At 51.2% G+C, this 27619-nt stretch overlaps 2 protein-coding genes across 2 annotated transcripts in view; one reads left to right on the top strand and one right to left on the bottom strand.

Annotated features, from left to right (window-relative positions):
* Positions 1–6339, bottom strand: part of LOC117238078 (hemicentin-1) — a 32176-nt gene extending 25837 nt beyond the window's left edge. The window contains exon 1 of the mRNA XM_033502703.1: positions 5685–6339. Coding sequence (XP_033358594.1) covers positions 5685–5745 — 61 coding nt within the window. The 5' untranslated portion in view covers positions 5746–6339. The remainder of the gene's footprint in view (positions 1–5684) is intronic.
* Positions 1–27619, top strand: part of LOC117238090 — a 74542-nt gene that overhangs the window by 30335 nt on the left and 16588 nt on the right. The window lies entirely within an intron of this gene.

Genomic DNA, 27619 nt, shown 5'->3' with positions numbered 1-27619 from the left:
GACTGGAACATGTTCGAGGAAACGAACGGTGGACATGAAAGAAGCTGACTCGAAATCGAAATCCGATTGGAAACGTCGCGGCCGGCTGTCGCGTAGTAGACGCACGCCGTCTACTCGCGACGTAACCACGATAGGGCGCACGTAGCTTTCGAAATATTCGAAACGGAAAGACCGTAGGGAAAGAGCGGCGGACGACCTCTTGGCTGCGCTTATACGCGCATTTGCATAATATCGGAATATCCTTAATGGCGAGCTGCGCCACGCAGCCTTCGAGAAACACCGATTCTCCGGGGTGCCGTGAAACTTATCGCTTCTTAACCGACGACGACGACGACGACGACGACCACGCGTCGATCGTTTCCTCTCTTTTTTGTTCGTTGCGGTCGTTTCACCTAGTCGCTTCGCCAAACGAATGAGAGACGCGAGACGAGAGTTAGGTAGTAACGAAACGCGGCGGAATATCCAAGGACGGTTGAGTAGACGGATATCTATTCGGCTTTCGCCGGAATTTCGCGGGTAAATTTAACTCGGCCATTCGCTCGTTTCTAGCCCGCCTCGTAATCGCATTAGCCCGGAGCTACGCGAACGTTTTTTCACGTGGTTCGTTGAAAAAATAGCGCCGCCACGAATAATATCGTTCCACGGTATTTGCCGGGCGCCGCGCAATCGCGAATACGCTTCCCCTCGAACGCGTTTCACCGAGAGAACAAGGCGTAGAACGCGCTACAACGAGCCAAGAACGTTTTTCCAGTCCCAGATTATCCCGATCCTTTCGAATCTCGTGCACACGTCTGATACTCCGGTGATTCTCTCGCAAAAAAGGATCGTTCGAGCGAGCTATGTAATTTCTTTTGCCTTCGATTGTTCTCCTCCGGGGAGATCAGCAAATTTCGCGAGATCAGTGCATCCATCTCCTGCGGCCAACTTCTTCTTTACGACGATATTATTAGCGAGCTGCTGGTCGCTCGCGTGAGACAGTTTCGACGAAACGAGCTGACGAGATAACGCAGTTCGCCGTCTGTTTTCGTTCATCTGAAACGTCGGACCGCTCTCCCTGTCTCCCGACTTCCAGTGTCCGACTCACCACCTTCCACGAGCTTGGTTTTGCACGATATCGGATATACGATCCGTTTCGACGTCTCATTCTTTTCTCCTCACGCTCGTTCAGCCCTGTAATTTACGTCCACTCGACGAATAGATCCGTAAAACTGCCCCGTCGCGAAAGACACTTAATTACCGTCTACAGGCAGCTGGTGTTATCTCGCGGATCACCGTTCCATCCCTTCGTTACCTTCTCGAACTCGATCATGGAAGTGCTCGCTCCGTAACACGCGACCAAAAGGGATCCAAGCAGCTTCGCTCCTACTTTCTCGCTTTAACTCTGTGACCACACATTAGTTTAATGCACGGGACGCGTGTCCGGTAAAATTCTAACGGAGCATCGGGGGAAAATCGATACGCGCTAACGAGCAGCGAAAAACTTTCTTCCGGCTGGCGTTTGCACGCTCCTGCCTCCACGGTGACCGGCGCGACGGCGGTTGTGTACGCTAGTTCGTCGAAAAGAGCTTCCAAGTTGCCGCGAATACGGTCACGAAGGAAAATAGGGAACGGAGAGGGAGAATGGGGGTGAAAGGTACGAGAATGTCGAGAGTGGCTCGATTCTCGACGTTCGGCGGGGTAAAATTCGAATATTCGAAAGCACGACGGAAGAAAAGTAACGGGCGGACGAAAAGGCGCAGGGTGTCGTGCGGGCTGACCTCCCTTCGCGACACGAGCGCGTATCGGCGACAAGGGTTGACCAGGAATAATTTCACTTTGCGGCCGCCGATAAGCCCACGGGTGCATGTTACCCTACCCACGTCATATGATTGCGGAATCGCGTGATGCTCGAGTCGCGGTAGCGTACCATGGTGCGATGCGGCGTAACTCTAGAACGCGTAAGCTCGGCCCTTTCGCAGCCGCTGAAAGCAACCCCCGATGGGAGGAGGAATGAGTGCAGAGAGGGTCGTAGCCGAGCAAGCAGTTCGCGATCATCGACGGTGCTCGGGGGTCGTGGACGAGCCGGATGCCTCGCAAGCCAAACCATCGACTAACGCCAGGCAAAACCTTCCCATTCATCGAGCAACCTTCTCCAGTTTTCGATCGCATCGCGCTTCACGGCATGGCCGATCTCCCGCTAGCGATAATAACGAAATGTACGTCGAAGTTTTTGTGCACCGCTGGCGAATCGTTTCGTACGATCGTCCAAGAAGACGATGACGATGCCCTGGCTGGTTTTCCTAGGACGATCGAAGGCGAACTCGGAGCGAATGGCGAGGATTGTTCCGCCAGGAGGTCGCGTAAATACGCCTCATATCGATAAATCTACGAGCGGGCACCCATAAATAGTCGATACGTGTAGTCTGGCTGCTATATCGCGATACACGCCGGCTCTAGGTGAGACTGTCTCGCGAAAGGGTGGCGGAGGCTGTGAGTTGGCTGCGGGCCAGCAGATATTTTCGTAGTCCTGGCCCCGCTGCTAGCTGTATGCGTCCAGAGTAACCCCGTCGCTTCCCGATCGGTCTACTTAAATCACTGGTAATGTACGTGGTTCGATTGGGCACGGTAGATTCGAGCAGCCCTAACGGTACGACGGCGTAGAACGGAAGCCTGACGGATAACCGGTGGATGGAGAATGAATCTGCCGTCGTGCTCGCCTTCGCGGCCTCCTACGATTATGTCTATAGTCTCTACACGTGGCGTATAGCTCGGCTGGGTATAAACTATACCACGAAACGTTCGAAGCTACTTCGATTGAAGCCAATGACTCGCACAAAGGCGGTGGCGAATCACGTGAGAGCGCAAACGAGGCTGCAATCGGACAACGAGACCGGCTTTAGTCGCGAAAGGAACACGAGAGATACGCGTATACGAATCCAATTACGCGGGATGAAGACTTCGCGTACCCTCGGTCCAATTAACGGGAAAACTAATTTCTGCGCGGCGGCGAAATCCGCGCTCACCGAGCTCCCGCGTATTTTTTCCTCCTTTTGTCCTCGGAAAAGCCGCCGAGGACCGAGATCCCCGCTTGCCTCTATCCTTTATCTGATATATATATATACATATATATATATATATAATTTTTTCTCCCCTTTCAGTTACGTCGACCGGCGGCGTCCCGGTCCCGATTCAGCGCGCCGTAATACGCGCGGTCGCTCGCTCGTTCCGCTGAATTTAATTTAGCACTTACCGTATTGCGCGGGGCACAGCTAACCGTTTAACCGCCTAACGCCTTTGCCAACTTGGAGGGAGTAACGGCCTGCGAATTTTCGTGGACGCGGGCCGTTTTCCATGCAGCGTGGCGGCCTCGATTCTCGTGGTTGTCGCGTTGAAATACAGTGACCCTCGAACGCGTTCCTCTCGACCCGTTCCGCTCGACGAAATCGTCGCTCGATGTGCGAGGCGGCCCGATTTTTCCAGACAATCGCTTTTCCCTTTTCTTTTTTCCATTTGCTTTTTCATTCCTTTTTTTTTTTTTTTGTTTTCCATTCGACGATATCGCTTTCTGACCGGCCGCGTCGATTTCACCGAGGCTTGGATTAACGGTTAACCGTGCTCGCAAAACGAAACCCTCTAAACTCGCAGGTCTGTTTGTTCAGTATTCGTTTCGTCGATGGAGAGGCTCGATGGGCTAGTCTGCTTTTTCGTCGTCCGCGAGATTATTGCGAATGAACGGACCTCGCACGGTGATTGGTTCCGGCTCATCGGTTGCAACTATTCCGCGTATCGAGTCCGAAAAAAGGAGAAAGCGATATGGAAATAGCCTCCATTATGAATCTCGTAGCTTCTCGGGGAATCGCTCACACCAACTTTCCATCGATTAAAGCGTTAATTTCAAGAAAACGCGCTCGCCGTAATCACGATCAACCTGCAAGCCGTTCTAGGTCACGTTTCCGGCCGGTTTATCCCGCATATTTTCCTCGCACCTTTTTCCCCGTGTTCACGACGCGACGTTTTGTGCCTGACGTAACCTGAAAACCAAATTACCAGAGCTCCTGTGCTCGAGACGCGTAAGAAGTCATGAAACGAGACCTGAGCTTGTTTATCGAGGAAAATCAGCGGAAGGAAGAGAGACGCAAACGCGCCGCTGCAACTATCACCAATCTGCCTCTCCCTCCCCGAAAGCGCCATTAAACGCAAGCGATCCCAGCCTGGCTGGCTTTTAATCAGGCTAATGCGTAGCGTCGAGTTATTCCGCGGCTCGTTTCCCTTTCGCGTCCCGTCCCACGCGGATATCGAGTAGCCCGTGCACGGCGAAAATCAAATGCGGCCGCGTCCGTCAACGTCGTTCCTGCGCCAAACGAGGATCGCGAAACGAACAGAACGTATCACCGTCAACAAGGAGTAGGGAATCGAAATTCGCGAGCTGAGCCTCGTTATGATATGCATAACGAAAAGGGAGGTTGTGGCTCTCTCGATCGGGGAGGCCACAATTCAGGACGATATCGGTCGGTCGACGAACAACGAACGTCGAAAACGAAAATTTATTCACGGAGGATCGTGACAAATATAAATCGTCGTGAAACCAAGCGTCGCATTAAAGACCAGTACAGGGGGAAGCGACGTCGTTGCAATTTCGCAGCAGTGACGCTATGCGCTTGAGAAGGATTACATTTTTAATAATACGATGCGCTCGTTTCTCACATCTGTCTATTACGAATATAAAGTCGACCGAATCTTTTAGTCTTTTAGTTTAATCGCTCAAAATCGGAGCGACGAAAATAGCGCAATCGCTGATGAAATTCGTGATTCACCTTTTTTTAAATTCTATCCTCGTTCGATACCGGAGGGGTAAAGCTTTTGCTACTCATCGACGACCTTTAAACGAAACGAAGTAGCCATAGAAATCGCGTTATTTGGGTTACGAGGAAACCCGACGAGGTCAGAGAGGGCCGTGCAGACGATTCGCGAGTAAATCCGCTTTGCCTGGAACGCGAATTCCTGACGCGACAGCATTTGCCGCGACATGCCGCGGTGTTCTTCGTACAGCCTGGGATCAGCTCGCTCTTCCTGCAAACGAGTTCGCGGAAGAAGACGCAGCTTCCCTTCCTGACCAGCTGCACGGTTTTCCCATAATACGCCGCGACGTCTTTTCACTCGTAAACTCGGACTATATCCTCGTGGTTTGGCCGTGTCCCAACAGCCAGCTTTTCGCTTTCTCCCTGAATATCGTTTTTCTGTCCTTATTTTTCTGTCTCTTTCCTCCTTCCAAGTCTCTTCTCCTTCATCCGTGTCGTAACATTTGCAACGAAGCTCCGTCCGAGTTATCGAATTTCTACCGAGCGACTTCGCTACGCTATTCTATCTATTTGCTTTTTCTATGTAGATAGTCTGAGCGTATGCGTTGGTCGGTCGAAGCATCGCGTATTCAATTCGCAAGCTGGTCCCTTTTTACGGCGAGTCGCACGAAACTCGCGGGAAAAGAGAGTCAAACGAGGAAACCTGTTGAGCCGGATAGGCTCGCGCGGATTCGCGGTGATCAGTCGCGAGGACGGAGTAAGTTTCGCGGGTGTACAAGCAAGAGTAGGCGAGGTGTAGGAGAGGTTTAGGCGAACTCGCGGCAAGAATCGGCCCGAGGTCAGCGAACCGAAAAGCGAACGCGTCGAGTGACACGAAAGATCAAAGAATCTCGTCGATGCACTCACCTACGGTTGCCAGCAGCACCAGAAAGGTCCAACGGTGTCCGGATCTCTCCACGAATCTCATCCTCTCTGGAATTACGAGCACTCGAGGGCGCCTAGTTCTTTCCCTGGTCTACGCCCACCAAAACACACGAGACACAATATTCGATATCGACACTTCCTCCGTTATTATTACAGCTGGCACAAGCCGCTTTGCGTAAATTCCTTAATAAAAGGAAATCACTCTGCGTATAGTGGAGTAACTGTGGTAATCGTCCCGTGACGAAACAGAACGCCTCCGACACCACGCACTACTATACCTTCTTCAAAAGACACGACAAAGCTTCTTCGTCGAAGAGTTCCAAGGTTATTCAGGTGTACGCGTGCTCAATGGCCGAGGACCTTGCAGTCGAGGCCTGGATCGTCCTCGATCCTCTGCTCGTCATGTCGAACAAAGATGAGAGAAGCGCGGGAATCGCGACACGATCGGCGTGAGGTGCGCGAGGCCGTGGTAACTCGCAAGGATCGAGCTTCCCGACTGGCGGGCTATGTATCGGCGGCGGAAGGACGTGCGCGCTCGCCCGGTGGCCAACTCGCGCGGCGAGAGAACGAGCGGAGCGAAGCGGAACAGAATGGAACGGAACGGAAGAACGCGGCGGAGGCTACGTTGGCACCTTGATAGTCGGCGGTTAAGTGCGACCGCGGTCCGCTCGACTCTCGTGTCTCGCTCGCCGTTACACGGCCGAGCGACAAAGAGAGACTGATCTCGCGATGCGCGCATGCCTCCGGCCAAAGTTTCCTCGAGTCGAGTCAAGCCGAGTCGAGTCGCGGGGCTGGTTCGTTTATTTCTCGCGCCACTCTTCCACCCGACAAGTACGCGCCTCTTTTCGCTCTGGCTTTATCGTCTGATCGTCGTCGTCTCACAGGAAATGCAACGGGTCGCGTCTTTTCTTCGTCTGTAAATACGACGAACGTTGTTTCCTCCCTTCGAATGGCGGACGATTGATCCATTGGAAACTGTCCGCGGAGACAATCGTTCGGTTTCTCTGTGACTGGTCATCGATACGTAGACACACGAAGAGTCACAGAAACACGATCGAAGTTGGCGAATAAGAGTACCAGGTGAATCGGTGGACTGGGAATGGTCTCTGGGTTTCAAATGGTCGTTAACGGGGACGGATCGGCGCGAAGCAGCAGGTATCCCGTGCAGCTGCGGGACAACGTGAATTACTGGTGTGAATTCCAATGGTGGGTGGTTCGCGGCGGTCGCTTTCGCCGCGAGTACGTCACTGACCACGGACAGATATACCCACGGTGGAAGCCGCTTCCCATTGCGTTAACGCGACGCGGTTTTACGAGCGCCGATTCTACCAGTAAATCGCGCCCCGTACACGGGATTCTCTTTTATCTGCGAAACATATTTCTGCCGGCGGTGAGGACGAAACGAGACGAAAAACGAGAGAGGCGAAGCAAAAAGAGAGAGAAATACGCGAGAGGACGAGAGACGAGGAACGAACGCGAAATGAAACGAGCTGAAATGAAACGCGCGAACGAACGAGAAAACGATCGTTAAAACGTTTAGAGACGCGGTTCCGGGGCAAAGAGATGCAGTCGAAGATGTGGAGCAAGAGGAGTATCGGTAAACCGTGGGACGAATAGGGGACGAGGAAGGGACGAGGGTGGAACGAACGGGTCTACGAGAGAAGTTAACCAGGGAGACCGGAGAAACTCGCAGACTCCGCATCCGGCCGCTCGATGGTAGACCGTACAATTGTCTGGCATTGTGCTTGCAAATCAAGCGGCGGGCCGAATTTACATGAGATTTACGGCATTCCGTTTGCCGCAGCCCTGGCTGCCGCGTCCTCCTTCGTGTAACGTTCACGATTCCGCCTCGTACCTCGTCCAGCCTCGCGCGAACGCTCACCTAGACGATCGTGCCCTGACCGCGACAAAAACCTCCGACGAACACGCCTTTAATAAATTCCACTTCGGTTCGTATTTTATATCTCTGTCCTTCTCTCCTTTTCCCTATTCCCCCCTTCTTAACTGGATTCGTTTTCCCGCCAATCGACTTTGAATATTTTGCGAAATTCAAGGAAGCTCCTCCGAAGGGAGAAGTTTCGGAGAAGGCAAATACGCTGCGAACCAGAGGCACGTACACGCTCCAGAGAATACGCCGGCCGCGTTACACCCGAGACTTCCCGCGGGAGATTCCCGTTTCTTAATTACTTCCATCCATTAATTAAAGAGTCGACCCTTGACCGCCGCGAAAGCTCGAGTTCCGAGTACCCGGATCGCGAAACTCACTCTCGATCGAACGAGCGCCGATATCCTGTTGGATAAATCATCCGAGAGCCTGGAACATCCGCCTTTCAACTCTGAACAACGCGAAAAGAGCAGTACTACTTTGATATTTGACACCGTTACGTTTGAACCTGAGTGTTTTGTGATTTTCGCGAGTGTACCGGGTATCACTGTAATGGAATAATGGCGCCTGATCAAGTTTGGCGAATCGTTGAAGAAATTAAGAAATCGAGAGGTGTTTTTCATGAAATTTTATTTAAACGATGAACCCGCGATATATGTAGATAAACAAATAAAATTATTATAAGACATACTGAATGAAAGGCAGCGTGAAATCGACGCATGCTAAAGAAAGAAATAAAATCCGAACCAAACGTGATGTCTGAAATCTCAGTATCGCTTTAATAACTTTACAATCAAGTTCGTTGATCACAGTTTGCCCTTTCTCATATGGTGCCACTCTACGCGGTAGATTATTTCATGAGAAGCTCGTACCGGAGCAAAGTCGCGGTCGCGAAGTAGACTCGCGCGCTCGCGATTTCAAGACTCCAGAGACTCGGTTCTCCTCAGGCGCTCGTGTAGGTCTCGCAGTTAAATTAGGTGAAATAGCTCCCTAGACGTCTCTTCGTTAGACTTCTCCAGACCGTTATCCTTTCGCGTGATACGAGAACTAAACTTGCCTCTTTCCGCGGGATGCCCACAATTTTGCGACTTTCATCTCGGTTCAGCTTTTCCTAGATGACTCGTGATTCGGACTTCGTGAAGCGGAAGCCGCTCTTTCCAACGGGTTAAGGTCGAAATCAGCACGTGTGTCACGAGAGCGGCACGAAACGATCGATGTGCCGGCGCGAATTCATTAAGTATTCGCGCGGCTTTAATTACGAGAACAAAGTTTCCGCTCGATTGGAAAAGTTTTCACGGCGCCTGCATACTCGATCGCGTTGGATCGGCGCTACTGCTGCGCTGCAAACCCGCCCCTGAGGCCAACCGTTCGGGAAAAGCGGAAGCTTTCTTTACCAGCGCAGACAACGTCACGTAAAAATTCCCAACGATGAACCGACTCTCTCGAACGGGGCATCCCAAGTATCCAAAGTTTGAGCTTGATTTCCTCCGGAGAATTTCTATAGAAATACGGGAGCGAGAATCTTCAGGGGGTTGATCAAAGACAGCGAACCGTCGCTAATCCGACGCTGGATCTTGCGTTCGATGCAATTAGAGAACCCTCCTACATTTCTCTTCCCCAAGGATCCTATTCTCCATCGATCTTCCTCGATTTTCTGTCATTTAATGGGGCTGATAGATATTATAGCGGTATGCGACACGCAATATTCGATATTGCTTGTCGGGTAAACAGACAGTGATCTCTCCTCTAAAATCACCAAGTGAATCGAAGATTATTCGACGATGCCACGCGAAAGCGAGATAAGCTTTCTCGAAGCATAGTCGTTTTATTCGCAAAGCTTGGGTTCATAGATTTTTTACGCGGCAAAACTCATTAAAGCCTGCTGTCGGCTAGCCGCACTTTCCTATGATCCAATTTCCAACGCTGTTCTCTCGCGCTTGTTCCGTTTTCTTTCCATCGCACGACTGAATTGAATAAATAAATAAATCTTCGACTCGACCTGAATACAGGTGGATAATTCTTCCGCCAAAGGAAATTACTGAGAAAGAGCTGACGCTGGCGGACCGATCGGCGATATTGCTTTGGAGCGAAGCCTATCTTCTCTTTTCGCAACCCGTCCAACGTTAAAACAGCTGCGCTGCGAATCGAACTTCTATCCTCGTGCAAAGGAGATCACGTCTAGGGAGATTCCCCTATGGGAGACATCCGCGTCGCTTATCGTCGCTGATAAAATCGGGTGTCGAATTTGTCGCGAGCCGGCCAACGGCTCCACTCTGGGTATCTCCCTTCCCCCGGCCTGCAGAGACACAAATCAGTCGAAGGCGAGCTACTGGGTGAGGTGATGGCGGCGAAGGAAAGCGAGATAGGGGACCGACAGAGTGGTAAGGGGATCTCGTAATCCTTTTGTAAGATGGCCGAGAGAACGGTGGTTAACGTTTATCGCAATAAATAAAGCTCGGATTCCTGTCTCGGAAGGTAGACGTGCAGTCGTTAAAGCGTGCAAAGTTTGGGAGGGGTATCGTTAACGGTAGCGAGAAGCAAGAAGGAGGCGAGTCGTGAAAGCTCTTTGAGGTCGCGGCCGATACTACGCGCGCAGGTTAAGTGCTCGCTACGGCACCAAGATTCGGCTCGTCGGCTTAATAAGCTCCCGAAACGCCGTGGAAATTTGTTGCCCTCCGACGCGGTATACGACCCTCTGCTCAGACACCGACTAATCCGGATCCACCGCAGCCACCTTCCTACCATCGATGCCGCGGAATTCCCACGCGAGACTGCGTCGTTGCGGTTCCATCAACGACGAACCGTACCGTTGCTCTCGATCCCGACGGAGGATCTCTGTCGAAAATACTGCGGTAATACGCGATAGAGGGGATACACGCGAGGATATCGATGGAACGGAAGACGAGCTTCGAAGGAGAACGATCGCCCCGAGACGGTTAGGTCTTTGGGCTCGGTTAAGGTCTGCGCTCGCAGGTGGCCGCACGCGAGCCGAGGAATCGACCCAACGGTCGAGAGGCGAAGCGACGGTGACTCGACGAGCCGTGACCAAGACTTCCGTTCGCACGGCCTGTACGAGCACCTCGCAATAAAAGCGTTTCTCTCGCGTTTCAGTCGGATCGGGAAAGGGACGGGGTCGCGTGGGAGGCTACCGGACGCCTCGATTGCCAGGGCCCGATAGCGATCTCGGACCGATCTGTTGGCGGTAGCGATGGCGGTGGCGGTGACGGTAGCAGCGCCGGAGGCGGTGAATCGAAACCGTACGTAGTACGTTGGGGGACGCCTCTGGGAATGGCAAGGAAAATCTTGACAAAACGGTGATTGCCACGGCAGAGTTGACGAGGTACGCGAACCTAGGGGACGCCGCGGGGAGAAGTCGAGTATCGGTTGAACGACGGAAGAGGCGCAGCTGCCAGTGACTCGTTTCAAGTGTCGCGTCTTCGTCCCGCCGTACAACGAACACCGACAAGAACGCACGTCTCTACTCTCCCTAGAGTATCCAGAGAGAGCTCCGAAGTACGGAGACGAAACAAGACGGAATCGGGTATCAAAGAGGTAAACCTCGTTTCGACGGTACCGTTCTCGGTAAACACGATCGAGTAAGGTAACTATGAAGCGACCGAGTGTACGCGCCGGGGATAATTATTCGTCGAATTGCGAGTTCTAATTACGGAGGTCAGGTTTAGAGTCCCGTAGAGTTTCTGTTCCTCTTAATTGGCGCCTGGAGACTTTCAGAGTCATGGCTACTGATTACTTTTAACGTACTCCTTAACGATTCTTGCAATCCATTTTCAGCTTCATCGCCGTTCCTCGAAACTAAAACGAGTGTACGTGTATTGTTTTTGTTCTACGTAATGGGTTACACCTGCTGAGTAACCCCTTCCTCTCCCCCTTCCGTAAGATACTTGCTTTAAATTGCCATACGTCCAGCTAAAATCTCCGTGGAAGAGCAGGGCGCGGCATAAAGACGACGTCCTTTCTCTTTCCGTTCGTTCCGTTTCGTTTCGCTCGGTAGCCAGAAAGGAGGAAACCACTCTCTGTCCGGGCATTTAATCGAGCCAACGGTTTTCCAGAGTTGCACTCGTAGCCGCGTTTTCTACGACAGTAACGGTCGTCGACGAACACGTGCCAGATGACAGGTGTGTTTGCGCGACTAGGCCGTGTCCGATCGCGACACGCTATCGTTTATCTACCGGCTTATCAGCTCGACCGACGCTCCCAGTAGTCGTTCGTTCGTTCGAGGTCCGGGTCGCTTCCGAATCTCGACCCTACCGACGGTGATATCGTTCGAAACCTCCGAAAATGGGTGAGCTTTATCGCGTCTTTCGAGCGACTCGATTTCTCCAAGTTGTTGGAGTCGTCGATGGAATAACGCGCGAAAACTTGACCGTGAGTTTCACGGTTTATTGAAATGCATCGGCGAAAGGGATCAGAGGCGTCGGATCTTTATCGTTTCTGCAGCGCTTCCTAACGCCGATAGGTTTTAGCGGGTGAATCGTTCTTCTTTCTCGGATTCGTTCTTTTCGCCTGGTTCTCGCAAAAAGAAGAGGGAGGTTGATCGATTTATTGGATCGCCGAAGTTCCGAGCTCTCCGCATCAGGGGTCGGATATAAATCGATTTGCTCGATTATCGTAACGGCCAGCTGACTTTAATGGCTCGCTAAACGCTTCCGCTTGTCGTCGAGGTACTTGCCGCGGTTAGCCGACCGAATAAAAACCGTTCTCGGTTCCCCAGTCGACGATCACGGCGAAGGTGTACCGTCTGCGGGACCGGAAACAGTCGGCGACGGCGGCGGCGGTGCTCGCGAAATGAGGACGCCCGTCCTTCCGTTCGTTTCGCTCACAGTGAAGAAACCTGGCTGGCAAAACGCGGCTAAGCTTCTTGCCCGATCTTCGTGACCCGCGACGCAGTCGATTCTCTCTCTCTTCCTCTGCGGAACCCTTGCAAGAACTTCCCAAAGCAGTCGGATCGAAAACGCGCACAGCCAGCCGGTACGTTATTTACGAGGCCTGCCACTCGTGCTTCTCTTCTTCTTGCGAACACCATGAATCGCACGTGCAACCCTGCACGGCTTCAACAAGCACCGCTGCCACTAGCGGCGATTAACGAGCGTGACCATGGCCTCACGCACCACTTCTGCACTTTTTCTGCCTCTCCTCTTCGTCTTTCCGGAGATCCGCCGCGCGGAGAAGAGAAAATTCGTCTTGCGGGCGGAGAGACGCGAGACCAGAAGAGGTCAGCAATCGTTGGTCGAGAGTCCGGTAGTCGTTCCGCGACACTGCGTGGTAAGTATACTCGACCGGTTCGCGTTCCCCTGCTCGAAAGGGCAAAGAAAAAGACGGGTCGCGGCGGAAAAAGATGGCGGCAAAACGAGTAACTTCTCGTCGAGTAGCGGGCCGCGATCTCCTCCGCTTCGAGCCACCTCGTCGTTAGATCCGACGCGCGGAGTCCGTTGAACTTCTACCGCACGAGGCCGACCTGTGTCTTCCTTCTTCTTCCACTTCCTCCGTCTCTTTCCATCATCCTGACAAAGGCAAAGGCTGTGGAATCGGATCCATGGATCGTAGAAAATAGCGCAGAAACATCGGCTTCCCCTTTGAATAAATCGATTCCGTCTTCTTAATGCCCAGTCAGGATCCTTCGCTACTTGGCGACTCGAACCGTTTTTCGTGGCGTTTTACAGGACATATCGCCACGACAATCGTTATTCTATCGCTGCTAGCTTTTCGAAATTAATACGATCTTTCCACTGTTTAAACTGGACTTCGCGAGGATCACCTTGTACTTTTTGACCGTCTCTCGCGCGACTTCCTGCTCCTTTACGGTTTTTCCGCAACTTGGCCGACCGCGCGTTCCAAAGTCATACGCTTTCTTATTTCATCCTTGATATTTGTCGCGCAAGGGAGGCGTCCTTCGCTGAGAAAAACGAAGGGTTTCGAATGTAATTCGCACAAACAGAGTATTCCGATCAAAACGATAACCTACATTTCCTTACCTCTCGTTTCTTCGATAGAAAAATGACCCGAGTTCCGTTCGTAAAGCTGAGTGGGTAAGCGAGACGCTTGTTAGAAATTATCTCCGCGTAAAAATTTGCTGGCGGACTTTTTGCTCGCCGGTATTCTTCGACGATGCTCGAAGGAAGAAGCCCGAAGATACCCAGAATAGCACTTAACGAAAGCGTCCTCAATACATCGATTTTCGATTCGAAACGAACTTTATACTTTCTTCGGTCTCGAACTAACAGGATCGTGCTATTTTTTCCGGATCTCGTCGACTATTCTCTCTCTCTCTCTTTCTCTCCCTCTCTCTCTCCCTCTCCCTGACACCTCGTTTCGAAAGATTTTGCCCGAAGATCGTTGGAGACCCGATGCTTTTTTTCGGGCGACGAGGAATAATTTTTTCGTGAGCTGCGAAAGATCGATTACGAGGAATTCATTTGCGTACGGTCGCTCGCAGCTAACGCGGCATCACGAGGCTGTTCCAGCCTCTTCCTCGTACTCGGCACGACTTTGTTCGCGAGCCAGCCGCGGAATTTTTATTCGCCGTTTAGTTTTAATCAAAACCCGAGGCGGACGTCGCGATCCGCCGCCGGCACTCTTCAACGGTCTTTTTTCATTTCGCGACGCGTACGACGGGAACGCGAAAGGACGTCCGGTGAAATGAGAACAGGAAAACGAGAGACGCGAACGCCGCTCTGTCCGAGGTAATTGGAAAAGTACCGGAGAAAATAAAAAATTCAGTATTCTCTGCGTGTAAGGCGAATGGACGAGTCGACCGGAAGACCGCGGGGTTTCTAATCTTTCGTCAGAGGTTCCCGCATCGCGTGACTTTCCGCGCCGTCACGGACCTGCACCACGAACAAATGCGTTCGACACAAATGTGGTCGTTTACGAGCAAGATGTTCGACAGATTTTGCGAGTTTCCACTTTAGCCAACGCGGTAACATTTAGAAGACATTCGAGTGCTGTCGGTTCCATGGTCATTTATCTTCGAAGGAGACAAAAGTAAACGTAAAATTCGTCCTTAACGAATGAAGGACAGAAAATTATATTCGACGCTTATTGTTAGAAGAAATAGAAATGCTAGAACGAATGTTAGTCACGAGTGTCGGTTGGCAAAGAGGCTCCCTTTACCTTAATGCCAAAGGTCGTAACCATAAATTTGTTTTCAATTTTTTATGGCCTCGTGGCACATTCGCCCCCTTAATTCCCCGGTCATTTCCATCAATTTATCGAGAAAGGCGTAATGAGTACCTAGAAAGGTACAAGTTACACACGCGGCTTACTGCGCAACTGCACGTAACGCGCGCCTCGAGTTTTTCTAACTGCTGTACGACACTAACTAGAACCTAGGCAGCTAATCAACTCGTATATCAATATTCGATAACGATAGGTGTTACTTCCTACTCGCCTTAATATTCCGGTGGCGCTCTAATTTGCTGTTGAAACGCACACGATATCTACGTGTACGACAATGTGTAGGATCGCGTCGAGCAGCTGCTTTCGAATTTCCATGGTACCCGTGTATCGCGTAGATATCATCGCCGCGAAGAAAGGACAAACTATTCGTTCTGGCGTGCAAAGTGTCTCTGGTGTTTCCTACGGCGGTGGAAGCGGCGGCGAATCCGTTTCCACTCGAACGATCGCTCGAATATTAATCGCATCGGTGACTCGAAGGAGACTCCCTGTTTCGGTCGTCTCGGCCTTTTCTCCGTTTCCCCTCGGCCCCGTCTCCTTGCGGACTCTCTCCTAAATTCCCTTCTGTTCCGCGACTGGTTTCCAAAGCCGCTCCGTCCGGAGCAGGGACGCGAGAGCGTCGGGGAGAACGTCGCTTAGCGTTTCTCGCGCGCGTTACCGGAGTTAGTTTCAGCCGGCTGAACTACACTCGTTAGCATGTCATTTTTATTCATCGAGCCTCGAGAGGACCTGTAAGACAGCCAAATCGATAGCTGGATCCGTGAACCGCGTCTCGTAGGCGCGACCGCGCGCCTGCGTTCTTGTCCGTCTACCTTCACGCTACCTGCACCCACCTGGTTACCTGCCCTGTCCACGAAGGACCGATGGAACGAAAAGTCGGTAGATGAGAAAGCCGGAAAATCACGAAAGTTTCGGTAAAGCCGGCTGAAAGAGACGGGATCCGTCGCGAGCGAATGTTCCGAAATCCGTTTCGATCGGATGAGATCTTCTTTGCTTCCAAGAATTCTTGACGCCGCGTCGACTTCTTCACTGCGAATCGTCGCGTAATAACCGCGAGATGATCGATCGAACACGGGTCGTTGGTTATCGCTCGAAAAACTTTGACCACAACGCTTCGCCCTTCTATTTCTGGTCCTTCCTATTTCCTCGGGCTCGAAATTTTCCAACATCGAGATCCCGACTCTCCCTTCCTCTCGATCGACTTTACTCCTTCAAGTTCGTACGCGGACAGGTTTTCGGTCGGGCTTGGCCCCGCTCCAGGCTCTTTCTTCGACGTGCTTACCTGAAACGCACGGAAACGGATCCATTCGAGCGAAACAGGCTTCGTATACGTGTCCGCGATCTCTTTGGTACGTTTCAAATCGCGAGGGACCCTTTTTGGCCTGAAAGCAACGACGGTCGAAACGGAGACAATCGGTAAGCAAGCACAGGGTCAAGACGCGGCAGGAATACCACCCTCGAAGACGACGGGGAAGGAGAAAGGAAAAGCAGAAGAGGAGCGGCGTTTCGCATGCACGGACGATCAGAAATTGGCCGCAATCTTTGCGCCGCTTACGGACAATTACTAACGAGATTGCCTTTCTCGGTCTCCCCTCGCGTTCGTTCCCTTCCACAGCCCCCGACGCTATTTTCACTCCCACCTCCCGCGGCCGTTTAACGTCACCCCCGTGTCATTTGCTATAGAGAATCGGACGACCACGCGCCCCCAGCACCGAATAAAATACAATCGTGCGTTCCGATCTGCCGTTACGGCGGATTATAACTTCGTTGATCGCGGACGGAACGCCAGGGGTTCGTCTATTTGTATTCAAAGGCAATTGCGATTGTGCAGGCGCCTCTGCTTCCGGCGTTTCTCGATATTCTCGCATGGGCCCTCTGTTTTCTCTGCTCTGCTCTGCTCTCTCTCTCTCTCTCTCTCTCTCTATCTCTCTTTCTCTTTCCTTTTCTCTGTTGCTCTCTCGCTCTCGCTCTCTTGGCGATACCGAATTTCTCGCGTTTAACTCCAGCCAATATCTTTACCGTTTCGTCGCTATAAATTGCAGTCATATCTTGGGTCACTGGAAAATATGCGGCGATGATCATTGACGTTTCAATCTTTAAAACTATCGACTGACTTAAATTTAAAAATATGTATCAGTAACAATATTTATCTGGATATCTGCTGCATCTGCTGACTCTGATAAAATGATAAATTTGCAACTTATTGACATATATAGCGTGGTCTATCTACCCGGCCCGGTTTGCATTATGTGACCCGTAAGCTGAAATATTCTTTGGATTATTTCTAATGTAAATGGATCAAAGGAATAAAAGAGAGAATAATGAGGTATCCATGCAACGTTTGTGGGATCAATTTTGAATTCCTCGCTCGAAATATTTATAAACACGACTTGATATACTAAAATTTATTGGGACACGAACTAAAATCCATCGGAGTTATTTACATAGCTGTGTATGATTGCAATCCTCAGTGAACGTGACAAGTATCCGTAACAATGAAATTTAGTAATGATGAAAAGTGAGATCGATCCTCGTTTATGGCGCATGCGACGAAAATTCTGAGAGAGTAAAATGTTTGCACCACACGAAACAATATTCGGAGCGAACATTTTGTCGAACGTTACAAAAAGTGATAGCAATGCCGAAAATGTTCGCGATTAATAGTATTCCGTTGTTTAAAATAATTTTTCGCGCAGCGAACGTTTTGCAAGCAATTTAAGATGATGAAATTACGTGAATCGCATGCTATAAACTATTTACTTATCGTACGTATAAATGTGACGCATCGGTAAAATCTAAATCTATCTCTTTTCTTCTATCGGAATCATTCACGTCTATGTTTGTACATTTTGACCCCGTTCGTCCGAATACATAATTTGACAATTATTGCCACTACCTAAATTTTACCACCCATATTATGCTTTTTGATCAGATTTACTCAAGTTCCGATTACTAAATCATTTATAATTACTATTTAATCGACCGCAGGTGTCACTGGGACGAAAGTAACGAGTTAATCTCGTCTATTTCTAAAAACGATCATCGAAAATGCCCGTTTCTCCCGTTCGAACGATAAAAATTCGACCTGGTTTCCTCGATCGCGCTAGGAACAGTGAAAAGAAGAATCACCGAATCGACAATTACAATTTCACCGTTCGCCCTTTTTCTTTGGCTCGGCAGTCCTCCACAGTCTCTGTGTAAAAGTTCCGCCTCACCGTCGCAGAGTCATCTTTCCTGTCGTCGAGATGCTTGCTCGCTCTACCACTGAGGTCTTTAACCTTCGCAAAGAACTCGACGCGAAGATACGAACGGCATAAAACGAGGCAACGGTGGCGGTGTACGCTGATCGCGCTCGCACGTTCGTTCGCCCGTTCGCTCGCTCGCGACCACGATCCGCAAGGGAAATAAGGAAAAGGAAAGCGTGGAACAAATAGAAACGCGATACAAATATAAATAGAGAGACGCGACCAGAAGAGACGAAGGAAACGGCAAAGAGAAGGCGGAATAGAGAAACTAGCGTGCGACGTTGAAGGCGTCTTGGACTACGTCGAGCTCTGCGATTTCTTTTTGCTTAGTGTATACGTGTGTGTTTATGTGTGTGTGTGTGTGTATACGTACGACGCATAAAGTCGCGAAACAAAAGCAGTCGAAGGAAGGCTATCTTATTCCTCTGTTCAAGATGGAGCCGCACAGAGCCGGAGAAAAGCGAGACTGACTATGAGATTCGTCGGGCCACTTGGCGAACATGGCGCTTGTCTCGATACTCTCGATTAATTCGATGACGAGATGGTTAATGAAAATATTATCCGCGAGCATATTTGAGCGAATCCCGCGAGAGTCGTGAACGTTTATTGGCAGAGACACGCTCGGACGGCGCCGTAATTAGGTCCGACTACCGGATACGATGGGTTAACATACGACCTGTGATTATTAAATGGGAATTACCGGCAGCCCCGACATTAATGCGGTGCCGAGTATTATCGCGTGACGACCCTATACGGCTTACACCGTAATTCCGTGTCTCCCGTTGCGCCACTGATTTTACGAACAACAACGACGACCTTTGCAACCGATAACGACGGCGCATGCTCGATCGAGCGGATTGCTCGAAAACGCAGCCGATTTCAATCGATTCCCACCGATATCCCTTCCTTCCCTTCTCTGCCTCCTCTATTCCCCTTCGTTCCTACGCTCCTTGCCCAATCCCTCACCCCTTTCCCCGTCCACTGGCCACGTCCAAATTAATTAACGATAAGATTAATTGGTCGACGTTCACGTTCCGACCGTGCCGGTATCAATCGTTGAACGAAACGAGGTCCGTTCGCGTCGCTTCCTATTGCCTTCCACCGTTCAGATGCTTTCATCTATCCGCCGTTCTTCCGTTTTCGCGACGACTTGGCTTGTTAGGCAGAACCCAGGCGAGAACAAAGTCGCGATTCTTTCGCGTCGTAACGACCAAGGACGGTAAAAACCGCGGTTTCTGTCCGTGACACTTTTGCGATCAGAAAATAGAACCGATCGATAGCTTTGCTCTGGAAACGCGTCGCCGCCGGTCACTACAGGGGAGCAACCTTTCGATCCATCCCTCGCGACGAACGCCTCGAAATGCCGGCCATTCTCGCAGTCCCATTTCCCCTTCGCTTCACACTTTTCACCTTCCTCTTTTTCCACCCCTTCTCCCCACCTTTACTCTCGCTATAATGGTCGGGCGTCCTCCTTGTTCGCAGGTCCGTTCATCGGTCTAATGCATGGAATACGAAGGAAAGAAGAAAAAGACGTGGATTCGACGGGGTCGCGACACCACCACGAATCATCCCGCTTTCCTCGAGAACGTCGCCGGTCACAGGTAACCAGATTTATTCGCGGTCCTCTCGATACCGATGTCCGCTAACGGTGGGCGGTGCTCGACAGAAAAGTTACGTGCCGCGAAAGGAGTCTCTGGGAAGTCTTTAGAAGAGAATAGCGCGTTCTCTGGCTCGTGAAAAGAGCTCCTGGAGATCGTTCGTCCTCGATGCCCGAGCACCACCCACCGAGATTGGCCCTAAAGTTCCTCCACTACCCACAAAGGCACGATCGTCGAATTTATGTTCTCCGTTGGGCACCTTTATCGGGGCGCGGATTCTCTTCACGGGACCGCGTTTTCCTCGAATTCCTCGTGTCGAGATCCTAATTGTCCTCCGCTGCCTCTGACTCGAACCTTCCTACGAACGAACGAACAAACGAAGCGAAGTAAGGACGATTTTCGCAAGCTCTAAGATAATTACAGACTGCAAGAGGAAGAAATTCGCGGACGAATATACACCTACCTTCTCCGGAAAAGGGGGGTTCACGCGTCGAAAGGAAGAGTTCGGTAGCGTGATGTTTGCCCTGATATTCGGTGAGGGTGGCACGATGCGGCCGTTATAATTTATCCTCGTAAAATATCGTCGCTTCAACGACGCCAATGACGCGGAAAGGCCGACGGTATATCGTCGAGAATCACGCAACCGTGGACACCGCGAAAGGCCGAATCGCGATCAATTGTTCGGATCGAATTTTCGTTACGGGCTAGGCGGTTACAGTGACGACGGGGGTAAAAGTAAAAAGAGTTGAAAAACAGCAAAGGGATAGTATGGTGGGAAAAAAATATAGGGAAAAAAATGCAGAGAACAAAGATGATACGTGGTCGGGGTTGAAACCGTCGAGTTGCCGTTTACCTATCGCAGGACGGTTTCGAATACGTCGGGCCGAAAGCAATTTCGACGGTTCCTCCCCGTTCCCCCTCCCGCGCGCAGGGCTCATCGATATGGAAACGGGTCGCCAAGGAATTAGAACGCGCAGACCTCGATGCTAGAGCGCTATCGTACTCCCGAATAAACCAACTACCGCCGCGCCGTTCTGTCCGATTCCCAAGGATAGACTCCGATTTGCTCGATTTCCTACAAACCATATCTCCGCTACCACGAGATTCTCTCTTATCAATTACGCGTCGATTCAAGCCGGTCGTGTTACTAACCGAATCCGATGATTACGATTCGGACGAGACGCGGCGCAGGTAGGGCGTGTAAGCGACGTGAACAGCTTGATAAGGATGTCCGCGTCAAAAATTCGTCTCCCTAGGGTTGCATGTTCTGGTCGGAGGATCGTCGGATCGAAACATACCGGTGACAAACAAGCCCGGCCCAAAGGGAACCAACTTCCGTATTAATCTCGCTGACACGTTTATTGGGATATTACTGAGTATTTCAGAGCATGTAATCTGGCCATAATAACAGGATATCCCTGAATATTAGCAAGTGTCAAGGCGTGAGATATTCCCGCAGTAGCTCATCTATAGTCTTTTCGTACAAGATTCATAATGGCGCGGTCCGTGTAACGGAGCTACGGGATCCTGCTTGATTCATCATTAAAATTTGTTAACCGCTACAACACCGACGCTATAACGGACCAAGAACCAGTTAAACACCGTCCCCTCCCAAGACGATGAACAACCACGTGAACTTCGTTGTTCCGTTTTAAGGTGTATGTATCCCTTCGGTGTGGAACGATGAACTAGGTTTCTAGTTCACTGAGCGAAATGCTCTATTGGCAAGTTAACGTGTAATCGAAAACAGATCCCAAAGTCAGTGGCGTACGAGCGACATCTCGAATCCGCTTTTCGACGCACTGACACCGAGCATCGTCGTCGCTTCCTTCCGCTTCGATTCAACGCGCCAAAACAAACGACAAGGCCGAGCGAAAGACGAGCGTTCCATGCTACAAATCTCGGAAGAAGAAAATATAACTTCACAGCCCATCATAAATTACCATTTCCCATTAGCGTGCTGTGTGACGCAACGGCGTGGTTCGTTTCACATAATTAGGGGGATGGCTCGATGACACGTACGGGGTACACCGCACCATAGAGTCCCATAACTCAGACCGGGAACAACGATAGCGATGCCGTTACACCGACGTTATTACTTGCCACGGAAGCTGACTCAGAATAGCTGGTTGGTGATACCGTCGGATTAGACGGTCTTTCCTGTTCCACCCGCTCCCGGTTGCCGCTCCGCCCCTTGGCTTCTCTATTTTCCCTGTTTTCAGACCCTGCAACAGTCCACGCGTCCCTGGCAGTGGCCGTGAGCCGCGAAACGAGATCTTCTCGAAGCGAGGCAACCGGAACGTCGTCGGCGCCAACGTCGCGCGAGTTCTCGTTTCTACCGTGCGACGTGCAGCCGTCGCTCGCGTGAAAAACGCGGTCAACGCGTAAAACAACCCCTATACAGAAAGGCGGACTGGCCATGATGAACTTTAACGATCGCCTAGAGCACCGGTGGAACGATAAGAATCTACGTAAGGAGTAGGCGGGAAACGGTGGCGAAAAAAAATCACGGTGCGAGTAGGCGCGTGACGCGCGCGATTTCGCGTCTACATGTCGACGTGTCGTCGAGTTCCAACAAGTCGGACGCGGTGTCGTTGATCGTTGGGGCGCGTTAGACGAGAACCGGATGACGCGACAGAGCGGGCACTGGTCACGCACGTTAATCCTTGCTACGTTTAATAATAGCCCCTGTTAATCCGCGATTTATTTCAATTTTACCGATCGTTATCCTCGGTCCGAACGTGGAAACGAAAACGCGTCGCAACGATCGGGAACGTGTGTCACGATCAGTGTACTAAAAGGACCGGTAATAAGCACGGAAATTTGGAATATCGAGTAGCGGGTAGAAAGCGAGGCTGTGTAGAGCTACCTCGCAGCAGAAAAAACCGAGACTCCAAAGTTTCGTGGCTCCGCGATAATGACGGTCATATTTCTTCCCGTTCGAGCAAGCAAAACGCCCACCGTTTTGTTCTCGGGCACTCCGTTTCTTTCCAGCCGTGCTTTCTTCCGCGAGTTCCTCGTCGACGCGGCGCCACATCGAGCGCTGTGATTCACCGATCTTTAACCGAGTTCTCCAATCTCGCCGACAGAAAGGGAAGGAAATTCGCTGAAACATCGGTCATATCGTGGCGGTAGAGACAAACACGACCCGCTGGTAGATAGGATGGACCGAGCCTGACTTCCGGACAGCTTTGTCCCTTTGACGCGGAACACCAACGCCGCAGCCACGTTACTAGCCACGTCTAAGACCCGTTTGGCGTTTGAGACCGCGGCATCGACGTTGTGCTCGTCTAATTCAAAGTTACATATTTAATCCTCGGTAAACTCGCGAAGGTTTCCCGGGTAACCAACGACACAAAGAACTCGGTAGCCGCGAGGGATTTTTAGACTCGTGGCCGTTCCCCGTGTCGAAGAATCACGAGTAGGCTGGCTGAAAGAGGGTCTGAAGTGACGGAGGGTGATACGGGACGATCGCGATGCCGATGCGAACGATGCCGGTCGTGTCTCGTAGGCGGTGCATACAGCGCGTTACGCTACAGGGCGGTGATGACGAGCCGCGGCGACGACGACTGCGAATTGCAACTGCAAGCATAAAGCGCGACTGTATACTGGATGGAAAGGAAGAAATGTGGCTGAAAGAAGAAAGAACACGCGGCACCCTTGTAGTTTTGAGCGCGACCCTCGTTTCCGCCGCTTGTATTACCCCTCTTGTTGTGGACGAGAGATGCGCGGTCCTGATGTCTGGCTTCTTCTCCGCGAATTCCAGCTCGATCCGAGCTTCGTATCCGTGGTAGAGGCTTTAGCTTGGCTCACGCCGCGAAGTTGCGAAGGTTATGCGGCGTCCGTGCCGAAACTTCGCATCGTTTTCCCGTGAAAAACGAGGAGACCGCCGATAACGTCGCGCAACCAGCCACGCTCGTATTTTCATAAAACTGTTGGCTTGGCCGCGCGAGCCCGTAATACATTTATTATCGTTATTGAAGTAGGTAGCTACTTCTTAATTAGCAACCGCGGGAAGAGTAAGTTTTCCGGACCGACGTCCGTGTTCACCCAACGAGTCTGTGAGCGCGAGCGCACTCGTGCTCTTACGCTACAAACAAAATGCTAACGGACTCGATCGAATGGATTATAAAACCAGACCCGTTACTGTCGCAAATCAATTATACGCGTAGCCACGTTGCAACAGCCGCGCTACGCCGTTGTGCACCGAATTGCGATCCGCGAGTAGAAGTTTGCCTGTTCGGTCGCGCTTGCTCGCTCGCTCATACGTTGGCAAAAGCTTACGCAATTTCCACGCACAGTCTCGCTCACTGGTGACTAAGCGACGCTCCGTTGGAAGGGATAAACGCGGAGCGAGAGGACCAAGGAACGATCGAGAACGAGAAACGGAGAGAGGCGGTTTGAGAGGCGAATTCTCATCCATCAGGGTGTACGAGGCACATGCGCGATATTAGCGGTATTTAGTGCTTACGGAATGCTGATTCAGTTCAGTACCAATGGCCAAGCTGCGAACACTCGAATAGCGACGCGTTCTACCACGAACGAACCTCGCTGCACCAAGATCTGCGCCCGATTTTGCGTTTCACGTCCCAAATACGAACAAAAAGATCTTTCCCGGCTTCTCTTTAACACGAAGCACTAACCAAACCTGGACCCTTCCCCTTACCTATCTTTCCTCCTTTCGCCGTGGACGGAGCTCCGAAATCCCATAAAATTCCTTCCCCCGAAAATGCAGCAGCGAGGAGAGGAGATTCGTTAAGAGGCGGACTCTGGCGTCAGCTATGTATATCACGACGCAGCGAGGGTTTTAAAAAACCGTAGCTTTCTAGCACGCTTTCGACCACCTGAGGTCGCCCACAAAAAGCTTACACCCTATGCCGGCTAACGTCGAAGAACGCGTGCATGCAACGACCAAGCTTGAAACTGGGCAATTCCGCCAGGATTTACTCCAAACCCCTCGAAATCGCTTCTCTAGCTGCCGATACGGGCGCGTTATTGTTTCCGCGGTTACTCACGGGACGACAGATTAACGGAGGACGCGAACGAACTCTGCAACTCCGTTACAGCGTGTATCGGACGGGCTTTCCTCTCGTGGATTAGGCTTGTCGTTCGAGGTCGAGTTTTCGTTCGGGGCTTCCGCGATTAACGTCCACGAAAACCAGAGGCAGTATCTTCTCGTCTAGTCTCTCTTTGCCGCGGTCATTCGCAGAATACGTGAAAACTCGTTTCCGCGTACCGAACCGGCGAACAAAGGACAGCCGTATCGAGATAGTAGTTGTTGGTCGCGGTTTAACCGCGATAAAAGTACGACTATGGATGGCAATCTCAAAAGAAAACTGTTTTCCACTTTCTCGGCCTTTGAAAGAGAGGCCGTGCAATTGCCTCTGCCGACCTGAAAGAAGGGACGAAGCGCGATTCGGTTTTTATAGCCGGCATCCTGGACCCCGACTAGAGATACGGGGGATATTTATCGACGTACTTATTTCGACGAGCCTCGGGACCAACCCCAGCCTCGGGATAATCGTCGGAAGAGGCTGCGAGCCACGACTGCCACCCCGACTGTCTTCCCTGCACCGCTAATCCGAAAGGCACATAGACGAACGTAAATCAAACCCAACACGCGCGGCAACCAGGGAGAGAACGCGTCCCACCCACTCGAGGGAACACCAGCGGACGATCATCGCCGGCCGAATCGCTCCCTTTCTATTGCCTCTCGATTCTCATCCGGGGAAATTCCCCGATGCCAAAATTCTCCTAACGCGATTGTTTTTGTTCTCCCTCCGTCTATCTGTGTCGAGGTGTTCGTCCTCCAATTCCGCCTATTTATCTGCGAGTCCGTAACTCCCATAGTTCGAAAGAATTATTATCCATCGTTGAACGGCGCGATTGAAAAGACCCGATTGAAAATCGTGGCCGCTAATCACCGATGACATGGTATCGAATATCCTCGTCTAGTAGACGCGGTGCGCCGCGAGGAGTCTATCGGTACGACGATGTCGTGGAGGAGTGCTCTGGTCAGAGCATCGAGTCAGTCGTTTAACCTGTTCGTTCAATCGATACGGAACATTAAGCATCTAAAGAGCAAAACTCGAACAAACCAAACTCGAATTTCTCGGATAGGTGCGTGCGAATTAGAGCAGTCGCCGATAAACTTCTGGTTCGAATCGAGCGTCCAAGTGACTGTCATTCACAGCGATTCCGCGTTCTCCGATATGTCATCGGATTTCCATAGCCGAGTAATTGTATACGATCTCGAGTGGAGCCGGCAGAGAAAAAGAGGAAGAAAGAGATCGTTTCGCGAAGAGCTTCCCCGATTTACATCCCCGTAGCAGAAACACGACCGCCGCGCCGTGTGGAGTTCGAAAACGCAAAAACCGTAGATTGCCGGTGGATCCCCGTTCTCTTCCTTTGATCTGTCGAGTGGACAGGCCACGGGGATGCGTTGCCGTCCGGTATACCCGTTGATTAAAAATATCCCGATCAAAGAGTTAAAAAGCAAAGGATGGAACTTTGCCGCCGTCTCGATCGCGACTCCGCTTGGAATCATCGTTCTTCACCCTTTCTTTTGTACGACGAGCCGAACGATCGATGCTATTCGTTCGAAACCACGACGTGATCGATTCTCTCGAAATCGTGCCGGTTGTTGTGGACGCCGCAAATAAAGCTCTAAGCGAGACAAGAACGTGTCACATTGAAACCCATTTAACGGGCTTTCGTTTTTTTTTTTTTTTTTCTTTACCACACACAGAGACTATCGGGGTTCTAATCGTCGCTACGAGAGATTCGAAAAGCATCGCGTTGTTGCCCTATCTGAGTGGACCGTGTGCGAGCGAGTTTAACCCATCTATTTTCTACTAGGTTCTCTCTGTTCTTCTCATTCTCAGAATCCCGGAGAACATCGACGAGAAATCTTTGTTACATAACGAATATTTTATTTATCTTTTTTCGCGCGCACCACACAAGGGCACGGGGACAGGAGGCAGGGATGGCGAGAAGCAGGCGGCGCGGCTCTCGCATACATTATCGATCGTTGGCCGGCTTAGTCGACGAGTTCACGATGCCAAAACGGATGTGAAATTCGCGAAAGGGTCAGGTTGAAATTCCCTTCCCCTTTTCGTTTCTCGGATGACCTATATGATTATAATAGCTTCGATTGCTGAAGAAGACAACACAAGGTGTAGTGGCAGTAAGGTTGAAGGATTTGGCGATCGACACCGATCTCGTGCAAGATACGGTTGATCGAAAGGTCGTTTCGTTAGAAGAAAAGAAAGAAAAATCGAGAAGAAAGCTGACTCTAGCGATGAAAATAATCTTTCGCGAGGCTCGATCGATGCTCTCTCCAATAAGAGCAGCAATTTCCTCCTTATGCAAACAGACGAGGCTCCGTTGGTGAACGGTAGATCGAGTGAGAAGCTCCGTTTCGTTGGCTATGTGCGCGTGTGTCGCGTCGAATTCTGTGACGAGTAAGCTAGAGCTCGCTATTCTCCGAACGTGTTCGGGAACGGGATCTCAAGCCGGATCGGTCTAGCGTGGATAATTTCCATTATTCTCTCGGCCTGATGACAACTAGCTGGCACCTTGCACGGAAAGCTCGGTCTGCCCTCGATTCCCGCCGCGTTTCACCGTCTTATCCTCACGGCAGCAACGCCGTCACTACTTTTCTCCACGTTTTCCCCTTCTTTTCCTCGTGACCCGACCACTGACTCCTCGCTTTCGTCCGTCCCTTTTTCTGCCGTTTCCACGTCGCGGCTCGTCTCCCGGCTATCCTTCCCACTTCTTGCCTCTCGTTTCCACTCGTTCCTACTTCTTTTCCTCCCTTTCCTTAGCATTGCGCGAGCTTCCGGCGGTAGAATTCGCTTCAACCATATTACATCGTAATAATAGCACTCTACGTTCCGCGACTACTGCCTACGTGACTCGTAATAATTCGCGAACGTGCGACCCGATACACAGAACGGCGCGGAACGACGGCATACGAAACCGCCTCTTCAGGTT

This window comes from Bombus vosnesenskii, unplaced genomic scaffold (genome assembly GCF_011952255.1).
Source record: "Bombus vosnesenskii isolate JDL3184/JDL3185 unplaced genomic scaffold, Bvos_JDL3184-5_v1.1 scf7180000013431, whole genome shotgun sequence".
Lineage (NCBI taxonomy): Eukaryota > Metazoa > Arthropoda > Insecta > Hymenoptera > Apidae > Bombus > Bombus vosnesenskii.
The sequence above is the reverse complement of the archived record's forward strand: the minus strand, read 5'-3'. Positions and strand labels throughout refer to the sequence as shown.